This window comes from Chiroxiphia lanceolata, chromosome 1, assembly GCF_009829145.1.
Source record: "Chiroxiphia lanceolata isolate bChiLan1 chromosome 1, bChiLan1.pri, whole genome shotgun sequence".
Classification (NCBI taxonomy): domain Eukaryota; kingdom Metazoa; phylum Chordata; class Aves; order Passeriformes; family Pipridae; genus Chiroxiphia; species Chiroxiphia lanceolata.
The window spans coordinates 111,953,250-111,965,327 of NC_045637.1; the positions used below are offsets into that span (position 1 = coordinate 111,953,250).

General features: G+C 36.8%; 1 protein-coding gene across 1 annotated transcript in view; it reads left to right on the top strand.

Moving 5' to 3' along the window:
* MRPL3 (mitochondrial ribosomal protein L3) overlaps window positions 1–11,814 on the top strand; it is a 30,988-nt gene extending 19,174 nt beyond the window's left edge. The window contains exons 8-10 of the mRNA XM_032684459.1: window positions 37–114; window positions 853–930; window positions 9,042–11,814. Coding sequence (XP_032540350.1) covers window positions 37–114; window positions 853–930; window positions 9,042–9,191 — 306 coding nt within the window. The 3' untranslated portion in view covers window positions 9,192–11,814. The remainder of the gene's footprint in view (window positions 1–36; window positions 115–852; window positions 931–9,041) is intronic.
* Window positions 11,815–12,078: the final 264 nt, after the last annotated feature.

Genomic DNA, 12,078 nt, shown 5'->3' on the forward strand with positions numbered 1-12,078 from the left:
TTAACATGCTTTTTTTTTGGCCTTGTTTTTGTCTAGAAAGCTTCCAAAGTTTATCGCGGAAAGAAAATGCCAGGTAAAATGGGTAACGTCTATAGGACATGTTTTGGATTAAAGGTGAGTTCTGAGTATACTAGGATGTGTATAGGGTGATTGCGTTGCCAAGCAATGGACTCAGCCATGTAGCCTTGTGTTGGGTTGTTTGAAGTCCTAACTTGATCACAACCCTTCACTCTCATTTACAAAAAAGAGATTATAGTTTCTGTCCAGATTCTGATTGGTACATTTGTACAGCAGCTCCTGGGCTATTAAAGAGACTTTTTTCTCTGTCTCCGAAGGCAACCTCTGCAGTTTGCACAAAAACCAAATTGACCTCTAGTTTGCAAAAAAGTGTGCTGCTGCTGTTCTCTGTTAACTGAAACTAATTTTTTGTAGCAGAAAATGTTGTGTTCCGTTGAGCACCTCATTGAATTAAGAAATTAACAAATGCTCACAGTAACATTTTCATGAGGATATTTGTTTTATTTTGTCACCTGTGATGTTCAACAGCTGTTGCTGTTAAAGGAAAAAGAGGCTTAGGAGCTCTGGTTGGTGTTTGCTGAACAAAGAGCTGCCTTACCAAATACAGCCTGATCACCTGCCCTTCAAAACTGTCACAGACTCCTGCATGAGAAAGTTTGGCACTCAGAGTGGCATGCGAGTGAATTTTGTGGCAGTTTAGGCCTGTGCAGAATGTTCTTTCCCGGAGTACCACCTCCAATTAATCAGTTTGTGCTTTACTGGACTACTGTTTGTAAAAGTGGGAATAGTCTAAACAGGGCTTAATGTCTGGCTTTTCTTTTTTCTGTCTCCTAGGTATGGAGGATCAACACAATACATGACATTATTTATGTAAATGGCTCTGTTCCAGGTCACACTAATTGTCTGGTGAAGGTATGTTCGCTAGTTTCAACTTACTGATATTAGTAACTCCTGAACTCTTTACAAATCTCTTCTTACAAAAAGAAAAACACTGGTTAAATGCAATCTTCATTTCTTCAGAGTGCCATCTAGTACTGTTGAATTAAAGGACGGTAGAATCAGCTCAGTGAAAGAGAGTGATTAGTAGGGGCAGTGCGCCAGACTCACTCTGAATGGCTCATTCTTAGCTTTGCACTGGGGCTGTGCACCCACATAGCTTATGATAAACCAGCACAGTTGCTGAAACCCTTTGGTAAGTGTCTCCAGCCTACATCCATCCCCTTTGAATGCTAACTCAAGCCAGTAGCATGGGGGTGAAATTTCCAGAATATTATTTAAGGGCTGTATTCATGAACTGAAATACACAGCAAGCGCTGCTTTAGAGGTTATTCCAAGCATTCCCATATGCAGTAGCAATTACCTTTCCCAGGAACAGTTGAGGTACAGAAGGAGACAGCAGGAATTCACAATAAAGATCTGAGTTCCCTTTGCAATCAATATAAATATGTCAGTGTTATTTTCTGTGTCAGTCTGCAGAATTAATTTCGAATTTCATGGTTGTTTCAAGATTGTCTGTGAAAAACTGAAACAGTGAAGAGTCCAATAAGTGTTTTTGCACTGTAAATAATCCACATCAAAGCAAGAAAAGTACTTTTGAGGGTTGTTTTCAAAATAGATTTTTCTTTCTAATTAGGTATATTCTACACATCTGCAAGCACAAATTACTTGGAGAAAGTTGCTTCCTTTCAGACTGAATAGAGTACAGGCTATCAAACATCTTTGCTATGAATGATTATAAAGATTCTGATGTACATATACCTGTATATCTGATACACAGTTTTAAATCCTCAGAAGTATTATTGGAATTTAAATTATTCAGTTTTTGAAAAGCTACAGAGCTCATCAAGTTCAGATGTTTTCAGTTAGTTTATTATCTTCTTGTCATATTTTACTGTGGACATCCAGTTTCTGTTCCGTGTTTCCTAGTTGTGAATCAGAACTCCGCAGTTACTCGGCTTTACAGCAACCCTAGCTTTCAAATAGGCATTTTTCCCACGGAAAAATGAAGTTTATTCTTCTTTCTCTCATTGAAAATAAGGCCTTTTTTTCTGAGTGCGGTATTTCTAAACTGCTTTGGTTGTAAGGTCCAACCCAAGCCTTTTCCCTCCCAAGATAGTGAAAATTGGTTAACAGATGACCACGAGAGAGGTAGTTTTCAGGACAACTGCAAAATTACTGGGCACTGCATCAATTATATAGAATTAAGACTGTAGCTTGGCTGGCTTTTCATCCTTGTATTGGACCAAATGACCTCTTCTCCAACTGTGTCCCATTTTTCAAATCCTAAGACATGAACCTGGTTGCTTTTAGTCTGAGGTTTAAATAAGTGGGAATCTGTTGCAGGATGTTAGTTTTAAATTGTAAGTATACAAACAAAATAATGTAGCTGAAAAACTGAGAAACATTTGATGCCTAAACTGTATTCTTAATTCTTAATAGTACTCTTAAGCAAGAGTTAATTGTTGCAAAAGATTGTGCATCTTGTTATCCTAGTCATGCTGTTAAAATCCACATTTACAGTGGCCCTGCTTGGTGGCAAATGCACGTACATATCTCAGATTTTTTATCTGTAAGAATACAACACTTTATGAAGCCACTAACACTCTGAATATGGTACCTAGTTCTTCTAGATCATAACTTTTATTCTAACTACACTCAGTAAATTTATTTTTTTATTTCTGATTTTAAGTGAGTTAAGAAAGCAAACATTTATTAAACACCTGTAATATAAACTATTTTTAATAGCAAAGCTGTGTGTGTTAATACCACACATTCTTATGTACTCTGTGAAGATCTCATTTAATCAAATCAACTTCCCCTTGCTGATCAGATATTGCGCTCACTTCTTGGAGAAGAGCATACGTGCTTTCTGTCACGATTGGGTCACTTTCACCTTTTTCTTCTACCTTCTCTTTTTCTTTATTCAGTTGTTACTCTCGTCTAGACTGGGAAGCATCCCCGCTAACACCTTGGATTTACTGGTTTTGTTCTGAAAGCAGTCCTGCTGTTAGCTTAAAAAAATCCTTGAGGCAACAGCCCTGTTAACAGGAGATTGCTGGGCCAAGCCACCCTGAGTATAAGCGGTAAAACTACCGTGTTGACATCTGTAGTGTCAAGAGGATAATGGGCTTGGACTGCTGTAGCAGTCTGCTGCATACCATTTAAGTGCCTGCCATGTCCAGGAGTCATTTCTATTCGGTTCACTCGCCAGGGATGATGATTGGAACTTTATCCTAAGACCAAAAGTTAAAATGGCTCAGGTTTTTTTTTCAGGTAAACTTAGTCCATCAGTATTTACTAAGTGGCACAAGGCACTTTTCTGACTGCTTTACTAATCCTTATACAGGATGTCTACAATATCAGAATCTGTATTAATTTTATCTGTAAGTTACCGGTATATAAAACGTTTCAAGTCATAGTTATCTACGATTTAGAAGTCCAGGTATCTTCGAGTATACATTTTGGCAAATGCATTTCAGAGTCGCAGCTAATTCCATTAATGAGGGTTAAGGATCCATGGGAAGAATGAGGCTTTTCTTCCCTTAGAGCTCCTTGATTAACATAATAAAATATTTGAAAGATCTTGACCAAAATGCTTCAGACTCAAACTTTCATGATATTTAATAATAAATAACACTGTTTGAGATAAAGGCACAGCAGTAGGTATTACTGCTATTAAGAAATAGATTTCTAAAAATTGTCTCCACTCACATATTTGGAGATTGGAGGCAGTATGTAGTCAGAAACAGTTTATTCCAGTTCCTTGAGCTGGTGAATCCGTTGTGTGGGTTTTTTTCTTGCATAAACCATATGAGTTACATGTATTAATTAATTTTTCCCTTATATTTTCAAACACATTACTGAAGAGTAGAAAAAGCTTTAATTATAAAATCAGGCAAAGCAATACTATTTGACATCTGTTCTTTAATTTCTGGTTTTTCTTTCTCCATTTAATCTTGCTGCATTTATCTGTGGTGTTTTTAGCTTGTCTTATGCCTTTCTTCCAGAATGTTTTCTTATTTATCTTATAGACATTGACTTCAATATGTTGCTGTATATTTGTTTAGATCTGTAGCTGGGGAGAGGAATTATGGGATATTAGCATTTGTAATTACTATTCATTCCGCTAAATACCTGCCTGTAATTAAGTAGGACTAATGTCTAGGGAAATTGAATCCGTCTGTCTTTCAGAAGAAGTGAAATATTGCGTAACACTTTTCTCTTTATGTGCCTCTAAGAGGAAAACATTTGTGTTCAGTACCCACTCTGTGTTGCTTGGTAACCATTAAAACCACAGTACACCTTTAAAGCATATATTTATTTTGTACGTTGTATTTTTGGAAACTTAGCGCATCAGCACTGTATTCAGACAGAGATGAAGCACTTAAATTTTTCAAGTTTCATTTTCAGCAGAATACTAGGATTGATGGATTTCTGGTTTAATGAGATGTCAGTTTTCATTTGATATTGCACACTGAAGCATGCAGGTAAATAACTGACATAAGTAATATTTCTAGCCAACTGGAGAACTAATGAAAAAAGTTTGGATTTCTTTCTCAATTTCAAGGTCTAAAAAAATTAAGAAATTTTAGCAGTGTGCTAGAATGCATGGAGTTTTTCTGTTACAGGAGTAACATTGCAGAGAAAGCATTTGTAAGTTAGTGTGTTTTGCCTATCAAGATAACCTACCTCAGGTAACACCTGTTTCCTTCTGGTGTATCTTCTTAGATCACAGGGCCTATAGTTCCCATCTGTAATAGTTTTTTCTTTCCAAAGTTTATGGCTCTGGATTTCTTTCCCAAGTATAGTACCAAAAATTCCCTCTTCTGTCATTCAAGAGAGAAGCACAAGATTTAATTCCCTTTTTAAGTAGTTTTTTTGCTTTATAATGGAGAGTGTACCGTGGTATGGTATATTATAATTCAGGACGTTACAGTTTATCTTTGATAATGTTTTATAACTGTCCTAATTTTAAGGCATCTGGTTTTCTTAGGACATTCAGTGTTGACCCCTTTGAGTATATCACTTGTAGTGAAAGCCGAAATTCTGGCAAATCTTGTAACCCATAGGAGTTGCTTAGCAAGTTAGATACTGAACTGGCCTTTTTGTATGCTAGACCTGAGTTAAATTGAAGTATACAGTTGCTTTATAATCTTCTGCTTGAGCTAATAACTTAAGTCTTGAGACTGCTTTTTCATTCAGCTTTTTTTTTTTTTTAAGAAAAGTCTGTAGTGGTTTGCATCCTACTTATTTTGTATCACACTTTCCAGTATTACTGTGTTGTGTTTCTAGCTGTTCATGCCTGAGTTGGGTATACTCTGATCAAGTTGAGGACACGCAGAAATAGCGTGATGCCTTCAGTTCTTTCACATTCCCTGTTCTCTACCTTGTGTTCCATGATAGAGCTGTGTGAAGGTTTGAGGGTTTTTTGTTTGGTTGGGATTTTTTCAAGGCAAAATGAGGCTGGTCAGAAATGGATACAGTTCTTGCATTAAATTTTCTGTCTAGGTTCAAAAATAATAGAGAAGCTGAGCTAGGTAATGTATGACACCTGAGGAGAATATTTCTAATCTTTTTTTATATTTAAACACGTTTTTCTGTTTCGCAAACAACTTGAATTCTTTGCTGTGGTTGCTTACACAGCCTGAAGCCCTGTTGAACTACAACTGTGAGTTGTGACTTAAGCATCAACTTTTGGTGCTTGTTTAAGATAATATGGAGTCTTTTGTGGTCATAGATTTCTCAGTTTGTGTTGGTTTATACTACCCATTATGCCATCAGTATAGGGGACATGCATATGTGCAGTCTATTAATTTTATCTGCAAAACCCTTTATGACTGTTCAGAGATTTAGTTACAAAACCCCAACCAGCTCCAATTTCAGCTTTCTCTAATATTTTATTAATAAAAAGACTATATACACTATGTATGTATCATCTGTCTGTAGTATAGTGTACTATAATATACTATAACGTAATAGTACTATTAATACAGCAGTTGAGTAAGCCAAGCATTTATGGTATATTGAATTATACAGTGAATGCTTTTATGGATTGTAATAACCAGTTGGATTACCAGCCTGATTCCTTCTGTGAATGAGAGCTAAATTCACTGGATTTTAGTAACACAGAGCATGAAAACTTGCTCCCTTATTAGGGCTGTTCTCCGGAGGTTACAAGGAGAACAGGAAGAGCTGTGCTGGGTCACCTGTACTTCTTTACTGTGTACATGCTTATGCAAACAAGTGTAGCTCTTGCTGCTGCATGCCATTGGACCCCTTTATACTATTGTGAAGTTATTGTGCAGGAATCTGAGGTGTTAGATACAGGTAACCTTTGGTATGCTGCACCCTTCATAAATGTAAAGGGAATCATTCAGTAAATCTCTTGAGAAGAGAGATAATTCATACCGTGTTTTTAAGTTGCTAATCGGTATTTTCAGATGTAAAATGAAATTGAGTTGTTCCTTTTAATAGGAATAATAATGGTAATATCTGATAATATCTAATTCTTGAAATTTACAAGGGAGAAAGAGGGATGTTCATTCAGTTTGGTAGTGATGCTCTAAGGTGGTACTTTTTTGCTTTAAATTTCATTTGAAAGCAATGAATGTAGAAGAAGGTGGAAAAAGAGCAGTAGTTTTCACCAGTCAAAGGAAATACTGTGTCAATTATACTAGTCAAAAGAAAGAGCATATGAAAAGGAAACCATTTTAACATCAGATATGGCCTGTGCTTCTGGGATCTGTCAAGCTTCTGAGGAGTTTGGAAGGGGTAAAATGCAATAGTATTGTACTCCTGTGAAAGCAAAACGGTTTGTTGAAAATGCTTCATGAGAATATTAAAACTATTTTAAGAATTCTCCTTATCACACAAGAGGGACTATCTCTAAAATGTCCCTTGACATTAATATACCATTAATATAATGTTAAGTCTGCACAGAAATCTTACATTCATTTAGGTAAACTAATGCAGGACTAAAATTAGACTGTTGGATTTGCCTTCAGTTGAGAGCAGATGTCTTGCTTCGAAATCCTCTAATAAAAAATTATTTTAAGAAGAAAGGGAGGAAAAAAAAGGAGGAAAACAAACATTTCAATTCCTTTCATTTTCCAGGTGTCCAAAACTGCCTGTAATGAGATAGCCTGTATGTAACAACACATATTATTTCATGATGAAAATCATCAAAAGTAACAAAAAGTAGACATGAAAAACATTTTAATACATTAGGTATATGAAATTAATAAGTTAACATAAATAAAATCATTTATTCTAGTCTTCTTAATACTTACTAACATAGAGACCATGGGGCGGTTTGCTGTTGATAGAGAAGGCTTATGGTGTGTCATAGGATTAGAGAGTAAAAGAGAAAGGGGCAAGGGTGATAACTGGTGAAGTTACTAAAACATGTTTTCATGTAGTAAAAGAAACAGGCACAACTTATTGAAAGGGAAGGATGATATCTCTGAACATGCCGTCCTTCAGATGGCGTCGTTGGAGCTGTCTGCGTTTCTTCTGAACTCACTACTGCTGGAACTGTTGTAGTAAAGGTCTTTGGACTTGGACCTCAAAGTTTATTCCATCTAGCTATGTAATGTAAATTGGGAACTGGAGGTACTTAAGTAGTTCTATGTGGCAGTTTACAAGTGAATAGAGAATACTTTTATAGGGAGGTGTCTGGTAGAAGAGGAATGATCTATTTGAAAAATTACTTAGCCGTGCTAACCAGTACATGTTGAGCCCTTCATCTCCTCATTCTTAGCAAAAAGTTTTCTTTTGTTTATCAAGCCTGCACTTAGAAAACTGTTGGAACATCAAATTTATTGTACACTTCATCTGCAGGAATCCTCATAGACTGTGAGAAAGGCTCAAGTAATAGCAGATATGAATCTGGGAAATAGAGTGTTGTCAAAACAGAGCTTCCAGTGGGCATAAAATTGTTTTATCTAATTTTTGGCATAAATCGTAATTGTCCTATATAAGGTTTTTGTCCAACCAAGTAAAAACAAGCTTCCTGGTTTTTAAAAACCCACTAAAAAACTAAGAGGAAGAGCTTATCTTCTCTATAGTAAAATTTTTGTTTAATCTATTTGTACATTTTTTTTAATCCACTTGAGTATAGTGGCTGAAAGGGATTATTACAGCTTGCAAGGAAGATCATTTGTAACAATATAGAAACAAAGAATTTAATTTTAAGTAAAATTTCATTGCTCAAGAATTTGTAGCTCTTTTTTTTCCTTCAGAGATACCAGCTTTCTATCTGCTACTGCAGACAAACTGCTTTTTGCTGATAATTCTAGCTACTAATTTTCTTCAGAGATTGGAGTTTCAGGGGCTAGATTTTAAATCTTTCCACATGTAGAGAGGTCAGTAAAAGAAAGTAATTTCTCCGTGGCACCACAGTTCTTGGAAATGAACTGTCTTAAAGGCTCGTCTTTGACAAACTCGGGTACTGATTCCTGGATGAAGAATTTTAGATGCTTAATTCAACTCTGTGGTAGCCAGAGGAATTGAATACAGCACATGCACATATCTTTGCAAAATTAGTTACCATAATTAGTTTGCATCATACATACAAATGCGTGTCTTGGTTGTTGAAGAGTTGATTACACTGCATAAATATAACTTGGTATGTCACGTAGGAAAGTACTGTGGGATACAAGCACAGTTTAAACAAGCCATATTTTTATTTTAACAACATTTTAAAATATTGACCAGTGAATTCATGAGAGTAGGTTTTGATTCTCTCACTGTTACAACAAATTCTCTTTGTTTTGTTTTTATTTAGTTTTGTTGGTTTTTAACAAACTCCTTTAAGGATGGGTACAGAATGTTAAATTCAATAGCTGTGGTTGGTGTTAAAATAGATGATGATTATGCGTGGAATTCTTTAAACAAGTGCAATGTGAATGCTCCTGGGTTATTTCTTATGCATGCAAGCTGAGTTCTTTAATTTCTAGTGTATCACTGTCTGAAAGTCTTCTGTAAGATTTATTAACTCTACCCTTCCCCTTCCTGCTTTTTAGGTCAGAGATAGCAAATTGCCTACTTGCAAGGAATACAATAAAAACCCTCCGTTCCCTACGTTTTTTGCTGATGGAGATGAAAAACTACCAGAAGACCTTTTTGATGAGGAAATCTTCCAGTTCACGGATCCATCTGTCACATATACATAATGTTCTTCACATCTTTGAAAACACACAGTTTCATTATTTTCATGAACTTTGCAATTCTGTATGAAAGAAAACCTATGAATTGCAGTCTGGCCAACTGACTTAAACACTTCAGATATTGCCGTTTTGGTCAGGTAATCGGATTTCCCACCGTCAATTTCAGACCTGTACTTAAAGCAACCGGTGAATCTGAGGGACAGGTTGTAAAGCACACCAAATAACGTGTCTTCAGTGAGCTTTTATCCTTTGCCTCAGGCTGTGAAAACTTACTCATTTCTGAAAAACTGTTGTTTTGAGATGGTTCCAGTTCATTTTCTAAATGCTAAGAAACTCTGGTTCTTTCTTATGTAAAGTATTCTGGGCAACTCTGATCAATCAAAAAGCGTTCCAAATCTGCCTTAGCATCTAGGGGAGGAGATGTGTGGGGAGAGGAGGCGGGGGAGATCTGTGAAGAATAATCCAAAATAAAACAAGAAAACGCATTGCTCTGCAGCAACACAAGCTTGTTTTGCTTCCTTCTTTTCACCAGAGCTCTTTTTCTTCTTTTGCTTTAATGTTGTGTTGAGTTAATGGTAGCAGATACCCAACAAATTTTCCAGAGGGAGGATGATGCTGGCCATGTGTAGGGTGAGGGGGTGTTCGGATGGGAAACGTTCAGTAACAAAGCAGCACTAAGACTGCAGTGGCCACCTGTTTGTCATCTTTGCTAACAGCTTGTTCTGAACTTCGCAGAGGGTCCCTTGAATGCTCTCTGGAGAAATATCTCCACGCCTACCATTGTCTCTGTATTGGATTCTTAAGCTGTCACAGGAGAGCTATTACTAAGAAAGCAGGTAAAATGTGAGGAATTTGTCTTAATGATAGTGCTCATTTTTCTTCTACCTGACCTTTCAGTAGTAGCTGGAATCATTACGCTCCTTTTATTTTTCATCTTGTGTGATTTACTATTTATAAGTTTGATCTTTTGAACACTAAATCCTCTCACCTACAGCAGTAAGTACCTGCTTGTCTGTACCATCTGAGCACTTACAAGTCCTACAGTAGTTCAAGAATTTACATACAAATTACCACTAATACTGTGGCAGTGCTGTCTACTCATCTTTTCAGCTTCATCACAAGACATCAAATACCTAAAGTAAATGAGATTTCTCAAGACCTTACTAATACTACGCAGTTTAAAAGGTGACATCCATACCTTTGTGGTAACTTCCAGTCACTGAAGATGTTTTATTTTTTTTTGTGATTGCTTGAAGAAACCACATGCCATCTTATAAGGGCTCTGTATAGCTGCTGACTTGTAGTAGACTGGGAGTGATCATTAGAGACTGTGGTATGGAAATATGAACTGGTGTATATCTGCATTGTAGGGTATCCTCTTTGCTCAATTCAGTTGAATATAAAATGTGATTCAAATAAGTGCACCAGAATGCTGAAGAAACAGCAGCCCCTTCATGCTTCCCCTTCCCATCAATCACACTGGTTCTGCAAGCACAGACAACACACACAGAGCACACGTGATGCAAAAAGCAGGTAGCAAATACCAAGTGGGGTGTTGTGTTTTGGCTGTGATACTAGTAGTGAGTGACACCTCTCACCTGTTTCAGATAGTTGCTGTTTCCTGGGGAGGAGATTGGTTTTCAATTTCCTGATTGCAAAATAGATTTTAAAAGTTGCAGCTTTTCAAGTTCGCTTGTTGTGGAACACACGTAAATCAGGGAGTGTCCAGATGTGTAGCCCACTGTTCTGCTCTGGTTTAGGGGATAATTCTGACACACATATGCTTTCCTTGAGGAGCTTTGTTGTTGGTTTTTTGTTTTACTTGGTAATTGATCCTGGACTATGACAGAGATGACCATACAGAGAGATATCTTTTCCTATTTGGTTTCTCAGCCAGAATATCCTGGATGTGGGATCCTCTCCTGTGATTAATTGTATTTTGGGTTTGCTTCCAGCGTATGCTTTGCAAGTCCAAAGAATCAAATGTGAGCTCAGAGGGAGCCACAGGTTTATAAAAGTAAATTAAGGTGAGCTCTGTATCAGGTATTTTTTCAGTGTGAGAGGAAAATTGACAACCTACTTCAATTCCAGTTTCTTTGGTAAGAGAATAACTTCTGCCTTTTTGGAATAAACAGTAACATTCCAATGATCTGATCATGTTACTTTTTAGATTCATTGTCCAGGAGATGACTGCAGTCATTCAGGGAATTCTGTACTTAATGTTACCTTCCCTTTGTTCAGTTTTAAAATTTCTGTTGAAACCTATATACTATCAGAGTAGTCTTTGCAGTTTTGCTTTTGAAATGTATGATGGGTGTGAGCCATATGATTTTTTCAGATGCTGCTTATTCAGGTCTCTTTTTTTGTTGAGGTGTGCAAGTGAAACCTTTTCCATCTTTGTTTATCAAGAGTGCTTGAACACCAAAGACAAGAGCTGTCAAGTAAAGACTGATGTCCCAAAGGTAAGTATTTTCAGCAGAGCAAATGCAGTGAGATGGATAAGATCTGTTGATGTGAGTTCAGAGTAGTGCAGTATAGATTGGAACATAAACATCCATTAGACCTGTTCTTCCATCAGGCACTGAAAGGCTTATAGTGTTTTGTATTTAATTTTCCTTATACTCCCCATCTCTGTTTACTGCTTTCCTGACTAACGAAGGGACTTGGAGCAGGAGAAAGGCAGGCTGAATTTATTTCAAGGAGCAAAACTGTTCAGAAGTGTAATGGCACCAAATGCTTTAAGCCCATCTACAAATTTGTTCTTAGAAAAGGGTGCTTGATGAACTATTTTTAGACATTATCAAAGGTGCTGGAGCTGAGTGTTCTTCTTCAATGTGGCTGAAGGTTGTGGCTAATTGAGCAGATGTGCTTTTAAGAGTCAAATAAAAGCAGA